This window comes from Vidua macroura, chromosome 2 (genome assembly GCF_024509145.1).
Source record: "Vidua macroura isolate BioBank_ID:100142 chromosome 2, ASM2450914v1, whole genome shotgun sequence".
Taxonomy (NCBI): Eukaryota; Metazoa; Chordata; class Aves; order Passeriformes; family Viduidae; genus Vidua; species Vidua macroura.
In genome coordinates this window covers 4,461,754-4,474,415 of record NC_071572.1, presented here as the reverse complement: position 1 = coordinate 4,474,415, position 12,662 = coordinate 4,461,754, and the positions used below count along the sequence as shown (strand labels likewise).

General features: G+C 41.4%; 1 protein-coding gene across 3 annotated transcripts; it reads right to left on the bottom strand.

The window, feature by feature from the left end:
• Positions 1–504: 504 nt before the first annotated feature.
• FAM3B (FAM3 metabolism regulating signaling molecule B) lies at positions 505–11,758 on the bottom strand. Of its 3 annotated transcripts, none has more exons than XM_053970466.1 (8): positions 11,652–11,758; positions 6,926–7,063; positions 6,058–6,181; positions 5,301–5,359; positions 3,739–3,789; positions 2,984–3,071; positions 2,113–2,245; positions 505–636 (listed from the first exon to the last, which is right to left on the bottom strand). In XM_053970466.1, the coding sequence occupies exons 1-8, from the start codon at positions 11,668–11,670 to the stop codon at positions 547–549; spliced, it is 702 nt and encodes a 233-aa protein (XP_053826441.1). In that variant the 5' UTR covers positions 11,671–11,758; the 3' UTR covers positions 505–546. The 3 variants fall into 3 exon arrangements, with proteins under 3 accessions (XP_053826441.1, XP_053826442.1, XP_053826440.1); XM_053970467.1 differs by having other exon boundaries at positions 6,926–6,973; positions 11,652–11,757; XM_053970465.1 differs by lacking the exon at positions 11,652–11,758 and having other exon boundaries at positions 6,926–7,337.
• Between the last annotated feature and the right edge of the window lie 904 nt (positions 11,759–12,662).

The following is a 12,662-nucleotide window of genomic DNA, read 5'->3' as shown; positions in this document are numbered from 1 at the left end:
AAGTAACTGGATCTTTACATGTTAGTATTGCTTTCTGTGTTGTCAACATCACTAAAAGCAGCTCAACAAATGTACCTGATCTTGCCATACTTTCTCTGAACAGAAGAAATGTTATTAATAAATTGACTTCAAAGTAATTTGCTGTATTGCAAATGATTTTATATTACAATTTAGACTAAGTTCTGTTTGTGTATTAGTATTTAAAGGCAACCAAAAGAAAAGACATACTAAAAAGAAACAAGTAAAACCAAACCCCTAAAAGTATTAATGACAATCTATACTCACTTTCAAAAATTCTGGCATTTTATGACTGACTTCCTGAACATTGCATTTCCAAACCAGACTATTTTATTTTTACTTCTTATCAAAATACCTATTTGTTTTCAGATTAGAACAAAAGCACAGAGAGCAAAGATAGGTTAAAAACTGTGCATTTGACTTGTTTTGCAATTGGTGTTCAGATGCTTATTGAGTTCTGGAGGCAATTGATTAGAGTCATAGATATAAAAATATAGAATTGTCTTTATTAATGAGGTATGCATTTGTTCAGATCAGGTTTCTTGGGATACAGCCTTCTATTTGGATTTCAGCTGGCCAGCCTTTGTATCTGTTCTTTGTCTGGTCAGAGTGGTTTATCTGTAAAAATAAAATAAATTAAAAAACAAAATCAGTAATCAGTATTTATTTTTTTCTATTTACATACCAGTTTGTCTAACTTTATACAAGAGGAGGGAGTAATGAAGGAGGACTGGGAAGCTGAGGAGAATGTTGCACATCTTGCTTAACATAATGGGTGAAGATTCTGCCAGTTTCTCTCTTACACAGAGTGCTTTATTTATTTCACAGATGGCTGTCATGATATACACTAAATTGAATATCTTTGTCCAGCACAAGCTCTGTCTGAAATGTGAAGAATATTGCAAAAATATTCTGCACCAGCACAAGCTGGGGTGACCTGCTGGGAAAAAGCTCTGTGGAGAAGGACCTGGGGGTCCTGGTGGACAATGAGCTGTTCCTGCCCAGCAGAGACCAAAGAGGCCAATGGTGTCCTGGGGTGCACTGGGATGGGCATTGCCAGCAGGTCAGGGGTGACCCTGCCCCTGTGCCCAGCCCTGGAGGCACCTCTGGGTGCTGTGTCCAGCTCTGGCTCCTCAGCACAGCAGGGACAGGAGCTCCTGGAGCTGAGCAAGGGCCTGGAGCATCTCCGTGCCCAGGAAAGGCTGAGGGAGCTGGGGCTGCTCAGCCTGGAGAGGAGCCCCAGTGAGAGGGGCCTCAGCCCTGGCTGTCCCTGGCTGTCCCTGTGTGTCCCTTTGTGTCCCTGGCTGTCCCTGGGGGTCCCTGTGTGTCCCTGGGGGTCCCTGTGTGTCCCTGGCTGTCCCTGTGTGTCCCAGTCTGTCTCTGTGTGTCCCTGTGTGTCCCTGGCTGTCCCTGGGTGTCCATGTGTGTCTGTCCCAGTCTGTCCCTGTGTGTCCCTGTGTGTCCCTGGCTGTCCCTGGCTATTCCTGTCTGTCCCTGAGTGTCCCTGTCTGTCTGTCCCTGTGTGTCCCTGTGTGTCCCTGTGTGCAGGAGGGCAGAGCAGGCCCAGGCTCTGCTCCAGGCCCAGCAATGGCCCCAGAGCCACGGGCAGGGGCTGAGCCCAGCAATTCCCTGCACAGGAGGCACAACTTCTGCCCTGGGCAGTGCCCAGCCCTGAGCAGAGCCAGAGAGGCTCTGGGGTCTCCTCCCTGGGATATTCCAGAGCCATCTGGACACAGCCCTGTGCCCTGTGCTCCTGGAACAGGGAGGTGGCACCAGAAGAGGCACCATGGTCCCTTCCAGCCTGACCATCCTGTGATCCAGTGATATTCTGGGAAAAAGAGCCCCACTGTGGGAGCTGTGGAGGGAATCAGCATCATCAAGGGACCTGAACTCTGTGTTGGGTTTTCTTATTTCTGTCTGCCTCAGTCACACAGATGAGCATTACAGAAACTGAACACAAGAGCACAGATGCAAACAGAAATCTCTGTGAAAAACAGTTTCTTTAGTCCTCCTGCAACCTGTGGGCAAGTTATTCCCAAAGTTTTAGGTTTTTATATATAGACAAATATAAAGTGAAAATGAAACAAATCTGACCTTTTCTTTTTGGATATTATCTGGCAGCTTGAAGCCTTTGGCAGCTATAAAAACCCAACTTGATCTGAACTTTATATTCTTTATTTCTTTACTTCCCAGTTCTTCTACTAATTTTTTGGTGTCATCTTTCAACCTAGGAAAACGTAGTGAAAAAATGAGTGTTAAAAATTCAAGATGTGAAAAATGATGAAAAAGATCATGGCTGATTCATGCTTTACATTCAGCATTAAGCCTCCAGAAGCAAAAATGAGATTCAAATAGCCCTGAGAGCTGTGGTAGCAGCATGACATTGAATTCACAGAGAGAATTGAATTTATCATTTTTTTTCCTTCTCACTAAGTTCCTGATGTTAATACAACCTGTTTGTAACAGCACAGCAGAAAGAAAAAGGTATCTCAAATACTGTCTGGTGCTTCAGTCCTTCCTAAATAAGGACAAGGGTGTCAAACACGGATTAAGTCTTTTCCTGGATAATTACCATATCATGAACTCAGCTAAAAACCCCCAAAGATTCAAAAGCACCTGAAAAATCAGATTATGATGTTAGAAGGAATGCAAACTAGAGACATCATAATTGGAGGTGTGGATAAACAGTATTTCAGAGTAAGATAAATAATATTTCAGAAGGTTGTGACCCAGATGGAACAGCAGTGCCCTTTGGAGTGCCTTTAAACAATGTCTACCCATCCTAGGGAGCACCAACACACAGGTATGTGCAGTCATGGAAAAGATATGGAATTGAAACTTTTAGAGAAGAATTGAGAGAACAACTCTGAGTGTAAAATGGAATTTACCATTCCTTTACACCAATTCACAACAGCCCTTTTCCGGCGTTTCACTGCTCTGCCCCTCAGGCTCATTAACCTCCTACCTGGTGCTCCCATCATCGTGAGTGGCCATCAGAAGGAGGGTCCCTTCTGGTGCTTTTCTGATGAAATCCATCATCTCCCTGGAGTGGTCTGTGGAGTCAATCACACAGATGGTTATTCCTGGCACACACATCACGTTCCTACTCATGCCCCCACGCTCACGAATATTTTTAAGGAGTCAGGGAATCAGCTTCCAGTGCCTCGGAGCATTCTGGTTCTCCTCACTAATAGGTAAGGAAACTTGCCATTCAAAGTATAGAAAATGTGTTAAAAGCTATTCTCAAAGTAGATAATCTTTCCAGCAATGTGGAAGGCTGTTAAGAGACAGATTAGCAAATTTCCTATGATGATGATGATTTTATAACTATGATGATTTTGTAACTGAAATAGAACAAGATGTGTCAGGAAAAGGAATTTTGCTGAGTGAAGTATCTGGATGTCATAACTGCTTAAGTGCCATTACTACCAGACTGAAATAAGGGAGACCAAAGGAAAAAAAAAAAAAAGGAAAACAACAAGATAATTTAACAAAGAAGATCATTAACTATCTCAACCAACAGGAGAAATTCAGCTTTTCAGGCAAAATTTGTCATCATATCTGGCCAGAACATATTTTATGAAGACAGCAGCTGTTTGTTTCTAGCTGATCCCTGTTGAGAATACAAAGTCAAACAGAAAAGAGGAGGATAATTACATGAATCTGTCTATTCTTAATGCTGAAACACTAACAAAAGCTCTCTTGGACTCTTTTCCTTACCTCCTGCCCACATTTCAAAAAAATTTGTCGACATGAATTCTCCTGTTTTATCTGTAATTAAAATAAAAGATCGAAATATAAGCAAATGTTATTTTATTCAATAGGCAAACACAGCATTTTCAGCTAAAGCTAGGCATTCCTAATTTTGTGTATTATTTGACTTCTTTTGTTTCAGTTCTTAAATTGGAAGAAATATTAAACAATAACTTTAAGATTTGGAGAGAATATTTTGTTTCATATAGTCTCTAAATAATCAAATGTGACTAAAATTTTTATCACTTCTTATTTTAAAGAAAAATTCATTTTTTGGTGTGTGTTTCTGTGTTTTTATATCTAAATATACGATATATATATATATATATATATATATATACTAAATATATATATCGTGGCCATAGACAGGAAAATTGGTTAAGCCTAAAACTGTTTGAATTAGCTTAATCCTGTGCAGTGTTTGAGACATTCAGCTTTTCATCCATTCCATTTATTGAGAACAGTCATTATCTTGCCTGATCTAATTAATGGACATGTAAAAAAATATGTTTTACTACAGACTGGTGCAAGATAATGGACAGATTTGCCTGCTTCTATTTGCCACTATCTTGCTTGTGCATTCAAGATGAGTATTTCTCCTCTTACTCTTATTTTAAACTCATTTTTATATTTTATACCCAGTAAAGATTTTGTGATTGTTGGAAAAAGAAGGCAGTAGTTAACTGGGGAAAAATTTGGAACAGATTCTTGTCAGTGGTTAATTTAATCCTCAGCAAAATCATACAAGTTTAGACAAAGTCAAGATCTTGCTTAGCAATAGTGGGACAAAAAAAATTAAGATATAAGCGCTTTGTGATCAAAGCCAGCTTGACTGTGCCTGTGAACTCCCTTTTTCCCTCTCTCCCACAAGATTTAGGCATTCATTTTTCCCTGGACTCATTATTGAATACACTGCATTTCATCACCATTCCCATTCATCGAAATCAAAATTTAGGATTTAGGTGCTCCAAACCTAAAATAGAGCACACCTGCTGCTTCCATTGGCTTTTACTATAAGCAAATGGCAATTTAGTATTAATTTAAATTTGAATTTGTCTTTCTGTATATCCTGAACAAGTCTGGAAAAGGAATTTGTACCATGGCTACACCTTGAGGCAGAGCTGCAACTCTCAGTTCGTGCTTCACCCGTATCAGTGGAGCAGCAGATATATTTTATGAAGGACTGAAGCTGAAAGCTGAGTCCTGCTGCTGGAGATCACAGATATTCTTGCTGTGCTACAAGTCTTTTGTCTAATAAAATACACCACATCTGTGTGCACATTTTCTATTCTATTTTCCTGTATTGATTATGAACATGTTTCTTTTGTTTACCCAGAAGACTGTTTTTTATCACACAGATTTGTTTTTCTTACAGTAACGTGAATCAAGTTTGCAATATTTTCCTTTCCCTTCCATACTAGCTGGTACAAAAACCCCACAAAACAAAATATCCAAGCCCTCCAAGAACACTGGTAATTTATTGCAGTACACAAGTATGTCTCTCTGTAACATTTTTTTCTCTTACTTACAATTCACAATGGCAATGTTTATACCACTTCCAGCCTCATGATTCCCTGCACTTATAAGCCTGGAATTGAAATAAATACAATGTCAGTAAAATAAAATACATCTGTCCATCAGCTCTGTTGCAAAGTTATGTTTACCAGTGCAAAGTAATTTTCTGATACTTATGTTTTCTTCAGTTATTTAATTCAAAATTCTATTTTAAACAAGAGTTTAAAAATCTTGCGCAGTCTATCAGTCAGTATCCTTTAACAATGACTCTTTCAAAACGAGCCAGATCAAGAAAATATTTCATACAAGTGCAGCCAGAAAGATAAAGGAGGAAAACAAAACAAAACAAAACAAACAAGATGAAGTGGTTTTGTGGCTGCACTCTCTCTGGATTATGTCTCCAGGAAAGGTCACTGCAAGGTTTTGAAGTTATTTCACCTGTCCAGTTTGAAAAGCTGTGAAAGAACCTGGCTTTCAGAAGGTGCTGAGCAGTCAACATTCTGTAAATCTGCTATCCTACACCATGAAAATTAAAAATCCTGCTGAAAACTGACAGTCATCTGCAGCTTATATAGAAGAACAAATAAAATCACTGGAGATTAGGTTAAAAAAAAAAGAAGAAGAGTTAAATACTGTCAGATAAATTCTGAAGTTTTCCACCAGAATAGGAGCCCCTGGTAGCAGCTCAGTTGCTGCTACTGAGCCAAACCCAAACACGTTTGCTCACAACACAAAGCACTTGCTTAGGTGTAAAGTGAGAGGGGTACTCACTCCTCGTCCTCAAAACAAATTGTAGGCCTCCTCTGTTTGCCACCGCCACTGAGGATGCGATAGGCGAAGTTCCCAGGTGGGCAGGGAGACCAGAGGTCACACTTCTGCCTTTTGGGGGCTGGGGCTGCAACAGCAAAGATGAAAGAATGTTTTATTGGATGCTGCATGAACAATTTCTACATGGGATGAATCCCCTAAAGTCAACGTGCTGAACTCAAACATCTGAACACAGAATCCTGAGATCGTGGCAACTTCATCAGAGGTTGGTTTGGGCTGGAAGTTATCACTGATTTCCAAATAGGTATAACTGAAAATAAGGTGATTATTATCTGCTATTCCACATCACAGGAAACAAGGGCTACCAGGATGAAGGTTTCCTACCAACAGCTTGAAGTGAATAGTTATCGTTCTTATTTTAAGCCCTTTTTAAACACAATGACTTAGTCATAGAATGACAAAAATATACACATTAAACCACCTGGTCAGAGCTCAAAAATAATGAGAGTTTACTCACAAAGTTTAGTTAATGATTCAGCTGTTTAACACAAATATAAAATATGTGTAATAGAAACAAAGCTGCAGCTTTGCACTCTTTTGCCTGCAAACAAATAAGGTGTTCTTACATCAGTGTTCAAATAATTGCCTTTGTACACATGTAAAAATAGGCTGACATTGTGTTTCTTCAAAAACAGTGTCTGAGAAAAGGTTTAGCTTTGTTTTAATTAGCTTTACAGTTAACTTCATTCGTATAATAGCACATACCAAATAATTTCTTAGCTAACAAGCCATTCATTATTTAGCACATAAATACACAATATCAGATACAGTATAAGAAAGAAAAAAAAAGGAAATAAATACAACTACATACGCCTCAACACTGGTTTCTTTCCAATCTCTTGAAGTGCAGCAATAGATACTGTATTTTGGGGTACATGAGCAGCAACAAAGTATCCCAAATACCAAGCAGCCAAGGATGTCAACAGGAATCCAAATAATCTCAGAACAACTGTGAAGGGGGAAATAAAAAGGAAAAAAAATCCATCCAACAAAAACATAAAAATGTTTTCATAGCAACACAAAAAATCTTGTTATTTTTTTCTGGCATTGCTACCCAAACTGGCTGTTTTTTTTTTTTTTTTTTTTTTTTTTTTTTATTTTATTCACTGTGCTAACCACAGCCTTCAGAGATGTGGCAATAGAGTATTTGGTGCATTCCTGTCTCCAAGGAGAACCCCTTTTGTTTCTAAAACTTGATCTTCAAGCAGAAAATTCCCCCCAAGACTCCCTTTAATCTACATCCATAATACCTCAAATAAACACAAGGTTTAACTCAATCCTAGCAGGATTTTGACTCTGAAAAGTAAGTACTGTGTACTACAGAGGTGTTTTGCAGTTACTATTGATTTTTTGAGATGTGCAAACACTCCAGGAATGGTTTTAAATGCTGACCAAGCAGGGAATTCCCTGCACCCACGTTTTCAAAATGCTGGGATAAAATAGAAGGCCCAAACAATCCCTTTCACACAATGAGCTCTGATTCATACACAGAACCACAGAATAACCTGGGTTGGAAGGAACCCTCAAAGTTAATCTAATTTGACCTCCCTTCAATGAGCAGGGAAATCTTCAACTGCATCAGGTTGCTCAGAGCCCTGTCCAGCCTGACCTTGGGTATTTCCAGGAATGGGGCAGCCACCACTTCCCTGGATGACCTGTGCCAGTGTTTTGCCACCCTTGTTGTGAAAGGCTTCCTCCTCATATTGAATATCTGCTTTTCCTCAACACCAGAAGTGCTGACGGCTTTCCTGATGAAATACACCACCTAATTTATGATGCTAAACGAGGAAATATCACACTGCAGTAGTGGAACAGGATGTTTTAGAGGCCTGAGTCACTTCCTGATCTGCAAAGCACCATCCTTGAAAACAAGGGTCTGTTAAAGTGGAAAAAAAAGAAAATTATTCATTTTATTATCCTGAAAACTGAGTTCAACAGGACCAATGTCCAAAAATATGCAGTATGTTTACTTTGCCAGCCCTCTAGAAAATTTCTAGTATTTTGTATGTATTTTGTATGTATTATCTAGTCTGAATCTTCCTTATAACAGTTTACACTCATGAGATAGTTCTCTCCTTTCCTTCTTAGCACTGCCTTTTATAAACATTAAGATTTCTGCCCTGCCCTTTCTTTAGAACAAGGCCAAAGTTTTCACTTGTCCTCCTCAAGTCCTGTTTTGCGAGTTCTGCTACTCCTGTGAATTCTGCTCAATTGGTCTGCATCCAAGTTCTGAAAAATTCTGTTATTCTGGTTATTTATGCCAGAAGGAACTTTGATATTTTTTTTCCATAAGAGCAGACTTTATTCACACAGGTTCTGTTGATAACCCACCATAAAGACTGAATTTTTCCTTGCTGGCTACCCCCTCTTTGTATTTCTCCATGTGGTTTTTCCTGCATCCCAGCTTTAAAAATAAAAAGCCCAATGATACATTGCAGAAACATTTTGTGACTGCAGGGAAAATATTGTGAGAAACTTGCTGTGTTTTCATCAAAGGATTAAAATTGAGAGTTACGTAATGGATCTTCAGATACTATAAATTTTCCTCAGTATTACTCATGAGAAGTCTCTCACTCCACCACTAGTAGTGCTGCAAACCCACACTAAAATAATACTGAAATTACTCTGACACTTCATTTCTGCAGTGATGTGAACACAAACACTGACAAGGCCCACATGCACAAATCAGGAAGCTGCTGGAACCAAGCAGATTAACACAAACTTTAGGTCTTTTTTAATATTAAAAAATTACGAGATTTATACACAAAATATATTTAATTCATAAAGGAGGCCAAGTCACAAATTTCAAAGACAAAACCCCGGAAGAATGAAGTGAAAATGACAATTTTATTTAGAGATTTCAGTGACTATTTTTGGGGAGAGGATAGGGCATGGTGCATTGCAAAGATCTATGAGAGCACCAGTCAGGTTTTGTTTTGCTCATTCCACAGTTAGCTTGGCAGGTTTACCTTTACCATATATTTGCACTATTTTTCATCATTATTATGGAGCAACTCTGTTGCAAAACAGGCTCAACAGTGGAGCATTTTATCTAAATAGAAGAGAAAGTACAAAAGTCTAACTGCTGTTATGCCTGATGTTATTCCGTGGTGGCTGAGGAAATCATGGAACAGATCATCCTGAGTGTGATCACATGGCACAACCATGATAACCAAGGGATCAGAAAGGGCTTAGGAAAGGCAGGTCTTGCCTGACCAACCTTTTATGATCTCCTTGATGCCTGATCTCTTTTTATGACCAGGTGACCCCTCTGGGGGATGTAGGGAAGGCTGTGGATGTTGTGTGCAGTGACTTCAGCAAAGCCTTGACACTGTCTCCCACATCTCCTGGAAAAGCTGCAGCCCACGGCCTGGACAGGAGCATCTTCCCTTGCTTAAGAATTGTCTGCATGTCTGAGCCCAGAGAGTGGTGGGGAATGGTGCCACACCCAGTCACCAGTGGTGTTCCCAGGATCAATTCTGGGGCCGGTCAGGTTCAATGTTTTTATTGCATGAGGGGATTGAGGACACACTCAGTCAGTTTGCAGACAACACGATGTTGGGTGGGAGTGTTGATCTGCTGGAGGGCAGGAAGGCTCTGCAGAGGGATCTGGACAGGCTGGATTGATGGATGGAGGCTTGAATCAGGAATAGGGTGGCCACAGGAGCAGGACCCGCCTGTACTTGGCACTGGTGAGGCCACATCACAAATCCTGTGTCCAGTTCTGGGCTCCTCACTACAAAAAAGGTATTGAGGGGCTGGAGTGTGCCAGAATGGAGCTGGGGAAGGGGCTCGCCCCAGGAGGGGCTGAGGGAGCTGGGAAGGGGCTGAGCCTGGAGAAAAGGAGGCTCAGGGGGGACCTTGTGGCTCTGCACAGCTCCTGCCAGGAGGGGACAGCCAGGGGGGTCAGGCTCTGCTCCAGGGAACAGGGACAGGAGGAGAGGGAATGGCCTCAGGCTGGGCCAGGGCAGGCTCAGCTTGGCCAGCAGCAGAAATTTCCCCATGGAAAGGCTGCTCAGGCCTTGGCAGGGGCTGCCCAGGGAGGTTTGGAGTGCCCATCCCTGGAGGAGTGAAAGAAACAACTGGATGTGGCACTCAGTGCTTCTACCTAGTTCACAGGGTGGTGATCGATCAAAGGTTGGACTCGATGATCTTGGAGGTTTTCCCCAACCTAAATAGTTCTGTGAATCTATAATATTTATATAATATTTATATATCTGTAATATTTATTCTGTATTTTACTTAGGACACAAGCTTCTTAAACATTTTTTGAAATATGCCTTTTAAGGCTCAAGGAACACATTTCCCAACTCTCCTGCATAGTTTGTACCTGGTTCTCAATACTCATGGAATATTTTCACTGTCAACCAACTTTTAGGTTTGCTTTCTGGGACTCAGAAGGTATCAAGAGACCTCACTGACCCAGCTGCTGGGTCCAGCTGGCTCTCTTAGGTTTACTGAAGTTATTTATCCTGCACACATACATTCATTTTTGGGTTTCTCTGCAGACATGTGCAAACCTCGACACAGTTAAGAGCGAAGCCATAAGCTCAGAGAAAGTTAAGATAGTCAAGAGAGCTTAATATTTGTGATTAAACAATTAAAAGCTATAAAACACAAAGTCCAGCCTATATGCAGGAAAGTCAGACTGTGCTTTTGCTGACATTGGAGGCTGTGGTTGCTCAGCACCAAGGAGCAGTGTGGGGATGCTGAGCTGCAGAGGTGTTGCTGTGCCTCCCTCACTCTGTTTCTGCCACGGAGGAGCTCCCTGAGAGTTACATCTTGTCACTGTCATGAGGCAGGGACACTCACAATACTCACAGTGCCAGGCAGAGGAGGTGGCAGAGAGAAGCCAGGAGGAAGGACAGTCAGGATGGAGGCACAGCAGGACATGTAAAAAAGCAGAGCATAAGGAAAAGATGACATAATCACAGAATATCCTGAGTTTAAGGGGACCCACAAGGATCATCCAGTCCAGCACAGGACAGAACCCCAACAATCCCACCCTGTGCCTGAGTGCGTTTTCCAAACCCTTCTTGAGCTCTGTCAAGTTCAGTGCTCCCCACTTCCCTGGGGAGCTGTTCAGTGCCCGACCACCCTCTGGGTGAAAAACCCTTCCCTAGTATCTCCTCTCCTAATATCTCCCTATCCTAATATCTCCTCTCCCCCGAGAGAGCTTCCTGCCCTTCCCTCGGGTCCTGTGTCAGCAGTCCCACCTTCCAGCAGCTCACAATTTCCCTTGTCCCTCAGGTGCCTCTTGGCAGCAACGAAATCACTAAATGTAAGCCCGGTATTGGGTTATTCTGTGTTTAGCTGATTCCAAACCCCCATGCAGCCACACTTTGCTAATAGACACACCCATCCGCACGCAGCTGGGCTTGAGCAGAGGAAAAAAGTAAAAAAAGAGAATATATTTAAGACTCGAGCATGACTTATTCGAGTCTAAGAGCTGAGTTGGCATCAGCCCTCTCGCCCCTTCCCCTTGGCCATGGGGGTCTCATCCCGCCCGGAGCGGCTCTGGGGCGCATCCTACTCACAGTGCCGGGTCAGCTTCATTATTCCTCCTCCTCCTCCTCCTCTTTTCGTCCCTCTGCCAGCCTCCCCCTGCCAGCACCGGGAAGGCAGCGGGAAGGGGAGCGGCCGCCTGTAAGCGCCGCACCGCCCTGGTTTAACAACTTTAAATTACTGTCCGCAGAGAGCACCCAGCTGGCCTGCGGGACAGAAGGAGAGCACATATACCTCTTTCTTTTCTTTTTTTTTTCTTTTCTTTTCTTTCTTTTCTTTTCTTTTCTTTTCTTTTCTTTTCTTTTCTTTTCTTTTCTTTTCTTTTCTTTTCTTTTCTTTTCTTTTCTTTTCTTTTCTTTTTCTTTTCTTTTCTTTTCTTTTCTTTTCTTTTCTTTTCTTTTCTTTTCTTTTCTTTTCTTTTCTTTTCTTTTCTTTTCTTTTCTTTTCTTTTCTTTTCTTCTTTTCTTTTCTTTTCTTTTCTTTTCTTTTCTTTTCTTTTCTTTTCTTTTCTTTTCTTTTCTTTTCTTTTCTTTTCTTTTCTTTTCTTTTCTTTTCTTTTCTTTTCTTTTCTTTTCTTTTCTTTTCTTTTCTTTTCTTTTCTTTTCTTTTCTTTTCTTCTTTTCCCCCTTTCCCCTTTCCCCTTCCCTTCCCTTTCCCCTTCCCTTCATTTTCCCTTCCTTTTCCCTTTCCTTTTTTTCTCTCTCTGTCTTTCTTGCTTTCTCGCTTTCTTTCTCCCTTTCTCCCTTTCTCCCTTTCTCCCTTTCTCCCTTTCTCCCTTTCTCCCTTTCTACCTTTCCCTTTCCCTTCTGTGGTGAGGCTCCTTTCAGATCATTTGCTCCCAACACCACCACCATGGCCAGGGAATGTCTCACTACGTCAGGTTACTCAGGCTTTGAACACTTCCAGGGATGGGGCAGTGCCCCACCACCCTCACAGGGAAGAATTTCTTCCTCATATCCAACCTAAACCTACTCTCTGAATTCGGATCCATTCTCCAGGTGAACCAGTTATTTTTGAGTCAGTTGAACCCAACCCAGGGCTTT